Genomic DNA, 4995 nt, shown 5'->3' on the forward strand with positions numbered 1-4995 from the left:
ATATATATATATATATATATATATATATATATATATATATATATAGAGAGAGAGAGAGAGAGAGAGAGAGAGAGAGAGAGAGACATATATACACACTCATGTACATGTTTGCATTTACTATTCCCTCACTAATGAATGAATGCACTCACTCAGAGTTAAATTGGGTGTATGAAACAATTTAATGGATTTACTATCAGTAGTTATTGCACATATTTCCCATCTTCTTTATTGTCCTCTATAGACATCCACAATGAAAATATTTAGAATATATGAGGTGGTACCCAAAAGTAACTGGAAACGTGGAACAAGCCTGTTGCAGTTCAGGCTTCTGCTGCTAGAACTCACTTGATGCAATCCTCAGGCATCAGTCTGCCAACCAGCAGCAGCGAGTGGTGTACTCCCATGTGGTGCATCTTTGTTTTGTAGTGCTTCTTACCTGTTCATCAATTTTTGCAATAGCTGAAACAAAGGAACAGTGTGCTTCTATGAAATTCTATTTTCTGCTGGAGAAAGTAGTGGCCAAAACAGTTGTCATGCTTCAAACAGCTAACAAGGGCACAGCCATGACCAAAATACAAGTTTATGAAGGGTTTCTATGCTTGTTGCTTGAAGACCCTCCTTGTTCAGGACAACTGTTAACCTCCCGAACGAATGAAAACATCACAAAAAATTCATGAACTGATCTTGGAGGATCATTGTTGAACAATTGATGAACTTGTTGGTATGACCGGTGTGTGTCCTGTCAATGAATTTTGAGTGAGGAATTGCAAATGAAAAGAATTGTAGCAAAATTTGTGCTTTGCTTACTCACAGAAGATCAAAAGCAATCCTTACTGAATGCATGTCATAAACTATAAGAACAGTTGACCTTCCAGGTCAGTGGAAGCATTCATTGTCATCATACCCCAAAAATGTGTATCAAGTGAAGTCCAATATCAAGATGATGCTGATTTGTTGCATCAATGCAAAAGGAATCGTCCATACAGAATTTGCTCCTCTTGGTCAAACTGCCAACCAGACATTTTACTTGGCAGTCCTGAAGTGGTTGTGAGACGTGGTGAGATGAAAACGCCCCAACCTGTGACAATTTGAAGAGTGGTAGTTTCATCACAGCAATGCCTCTGCATACTCACCTTGAGTGTGAGACAGTTTTTGCCAAAAATGGCATGACCCCCCAGTTACCCATCTTCCCTATTCCCTGTGACTTTTTTCTGTTCCCCCAAATGGGTGAAAAAAATCCTTAAAGGAAAACGTTTTGCAGATGTGGAAGAGGTGAAGAAAAAAACAAATGCATTAAAAAGCTTCACCTGACAAGAATTCCAGGACTGCTTCGAAGAGTGAGAAACATGTCCGGACCAATCCATTGCTTCAAATGGAGAATACTTTGAAGGTGATAAAAGTGTAAACAGGTAAAACAAGTGAACAAAATAAATAGTATTGTGAAACTCTGATTTCTTTTCGGTACCCTTTCATATTTCTTTAAAAATCTAAACATTTTATGGCATAATTATCACCAAAACCTTTTCATTAGATGCATGGTTATGTGATGCAGTGTGTTTTATATTTCCTTTATGAATTTAGTGATGACAAAGTTGTTTTGTTTTCTTCTTTTAATGAATTAATAAATTTATTTTCTTGACTCCATGTCATTACACATTTTCTGTCTGTGTGTCTTTTTGCTGCACCTCTAGGTCGAATGTAAGAAAGCTCAACCGAAAGAAGTGATGTTACCAACCACATTGGCAGCAAGAGGGCGAGGGCTGACACGGGGAGCCTATGGTAAGTGAAGCCAAATTCCTAAATGTGTCTGTCAGGGCATAGAGGGGATCCAGTTTGGTAAAACATAATACGGGTATCTCATTAGTTTGTTTTAGCTGTCATGACTTAGGCCAGCTGGAGCACTACCTTTACAGGAATGTAAAAAAGAAAACTCGTTCTGAGTTTATATGAGATGTATTTTCTTTGTTAATTTATAATTAAAATGTTAATTGAATTAAGACCTCATTAGTTGGGAAGGCGATTCCACAAAAATAATGGATAATGTATATGTTCTTGACAAAAATCTGTAGAAAAGAAAAATAAATGCTCTCTTGTAGCCAGACAATTGTACAAAAATTCACATAACCATAGACATATACCACCATCTGCATTACCACCCCCACACACATATCACATACACAAGCATCATCATAGTCATCACATACACACACCACCACAACGAACAAGGTGGCCTCTACATGGTCACTCGACTTCATAGAAATAGCAGCTAAACTACACCTTACTGCCTTAAAAGGGGATACTTTTTGATAATGGTGTGCTTTGGCCTCAAGTTGATATGTAGGCAAAAATGGGATGGAAACAGGTGGAATACATTTCACCATAGACCTGTTTTGTTAGTATTGTCCTGGGGTTAAAGAACAATACATGCTCACATCACCACACAGTTACACACATACACACTCACAGCTGTTAACATAGAAATAGATACCCACACCACCATCACCATATCAAATCACACCAGTTGTCCTAAATCAAATATCATACCTTGAATGCAGTTCTGTTGCTACTGGCAACTCCCCCTCTCCCCTCTTCAGTGCTGCGTCTCTGCGGTCAATTCACTCTGCACTGCTGCAATATTATATAGTAGTGATTTCATTAGACTACTAATGTTGACATAATGATGACAGTGATAATTATAACAATAATTTTTTGTCATAGACTTTTTGGGGAAGAGAATGGCATTCGACTGGTACTTAATTTAATTGGCCCGCGAATGCATGACAGGTGGAGTTCACATTGATGGAACTGGGATTTGAACTCAAAACAGAAGAGCCATAACTAACTGCCCCAAGTCTCATGCTCTAATAATTCTCCTTGTTCATCAATCTTGTATATTAATAACAACAATAAGAAGAAGAATGAGTTCATAGATAAATATAAGACCAGAATATTTTTCAGTAAACCCCAGTATTTGACTGGTACATCATCATCATTTAACGTCCATCTTCCATGCTGGCATGGGTTGGACGCTTTGACAGGAGCCAGCTAGGACTACACCAGGCTTCACTGTCTGTTTTGGCATGGTTTTTATGGCTGGATGCCATTCCTAACACCAACCGCCCCATAGAGTGGACTGAGTGCTTTTTACGTGGCACCAGCACAAGTGAGATCAGCTTTGGCATGGTTTTTACAGCTGGATGCCCTTCCTAACACCAACTACTTCACAGTGTGGACTGGATGTTTTTTACGTGGTGCCAACACATGTTTCATTAAGCCTTTAAAGATAAGGTTAACTTAAATATTTGTAGCTGGAGAGACAAAGTTACACATTATGGCTCAAAGGTGCAGATAATTCTATTAATCTCCGTACATGACTGGTACTTTTTTTTTATACACCTCAGGAGGGAGATTAGTGAGAATTGGCTATTTGGCTATTGTTAAGAAGTCACCTCCACAACTTCATGGGTACTGCTTCAAACCTTCTGTGTAGTACCTCATGCAAGTGTCCTTGCCCATAATTTTGGGTTGGCCAAACCATTGTGGAATTTGTGAGGGAACCTGTTGGAGATTCCATTTCTGATCTTGCTGGATTCAATTCCTTAGTCACCACAATCTGACTACTGATGCAAGTATTCAGGGCAAATTGTCTGGTCCAAAGATAACTTTCTCTCTTACTTCCACCTGTCCCAGAAGCCCTAAAGCAAAAGTAAATATGTCACTCTATGGCACTAAACATTTCCTTTCATGCTCTACTGATTCTACCTGCTTTTCTATCTTCCACTATAATAATGATTATAGTGTTACTATAATCATCATCAACCCCTGGACATTACTGTCTCCAGTCCTAGGGCTTGTAAGGCCAGATACCCAGTTTCCATGGTGAATAAGAGATCACAGCTTTCCCCACCTGAACAGGACACTAATCCATCTCAGGTTTACTCCTTTACAGATCACTGGACTTGGGTGACATGAAATGAAGTATTTTGCTCAAGAATACAATGCAACTCTTGATTTGGATATCAAAACCATGATCTCGCAACCCTAAGTCCAATACCCTAACCATTTGGTCACTCACCTTTACTAACGACAGGATTTCAATTTAGAATTCAATAGGCTGGAACATAATGCTGCCAAATATCCTTCCAATGTTCTATCAGTTCCACTAATTCACCATCTTGGACAAGTACTTCATTTATCAGCCCTGAAAGAATGAAAGATTATGATGATGTCTGCAGGATTTGAACTCAGGGCATACTGAACCATTGCAAAATACTGCAAGGCATTTTGTCCACTACCCTCACTATTTTACTGATGATAATTGCAAACATATCGAGGCATCGAACTGACGGAAACGTTAGCACACCGGGCGAAATGCTTAGCAGTATTTCATCTGTCTTTACGTTCTGAGTTCAAATTCTGCCGAGGTCGAGTTTGCCTTTCATCCTTTCAGGGTCGATAAATTAAGTACCCGTTACGTACTGAGGTCGATCTAATCAACTGGACCCCTCAGTAAAAATTTTGGGCCTTGTGCCTAGAGTAGAAAAGAATAATTATAAACTCTCTGAGTGGTTGGCGTTAGGAAGGGCATCCAGCTGTAGAAACTCTGCCAAATTAGATTGGAGCCTGGTGTAGCCATCCGGTTTCACCAGTCCTCAGTCAAATCGTCCAACCCATGCTAGCATGGAAAGCGGACGTTAAACGATGATGATGATATTGTCTCACATAGGCACAAAGCCAGATATTTGTTGGGAGAGGTGACTGGGTGAAATCAACTGCAGTGGTTGACATTTATTTTATTGGCATCTGAAAAAAAATGAAAAGTAAAGTTGACTTCAGTGGGGTTTGAACTTAAAATGTGAATACCTTTTACTGAATACTGCAAGGCATTATGTCCGTAATGAGCCTACCAACAATAATAGTAACAGTTTCTGATTTAGGTACAAGGCTAGCAATTTTCGAGGGGAAGGGCTAAGGTTAGTACTTTATTTCATTGAC

General features: G+C 39.2%; 1 protein-coding gene across 2 annotated transcripts in view; it reads left to right on the forward strand.

The window, feature by feature from the left end:
* The window catches only part of LOC106872072 (RNA-binding protein Musashi homolog 2), a 287270-nt gene that overhangs the window by 206757 nt on the left and 75518 nt on the right, over positions 1-4995 (forward strand). For both annotated transcript variants that reach the window (XM_014918924.2, XM_014918925.2), the window contains exon 9: positions 1692-1779. In XM_014918924.2, the coding sequence (XP_014774410.1) occupies positions 1692-1779 (88 nt within the window). The remainder of the gene's footprint in view (positions 1-1691; positions 1780-4995) is intronic.

Source organism: Octopus bimaculoides, chromosome 6, assembly GCF_001194135.2.
Source record: "Octopus bimaculoides isolate UCB-OBI-ISO-001 chromosome 6, ASM119413v2, whole genome shotgun sequence".
Taxonomy (NCBI): domain Eukaryota; kingdom Metazoa; phylum Mollusca; class Cephalopoda; order Octopoda; family Octopodidae; genus Octopus; species Octopus bimaculoides.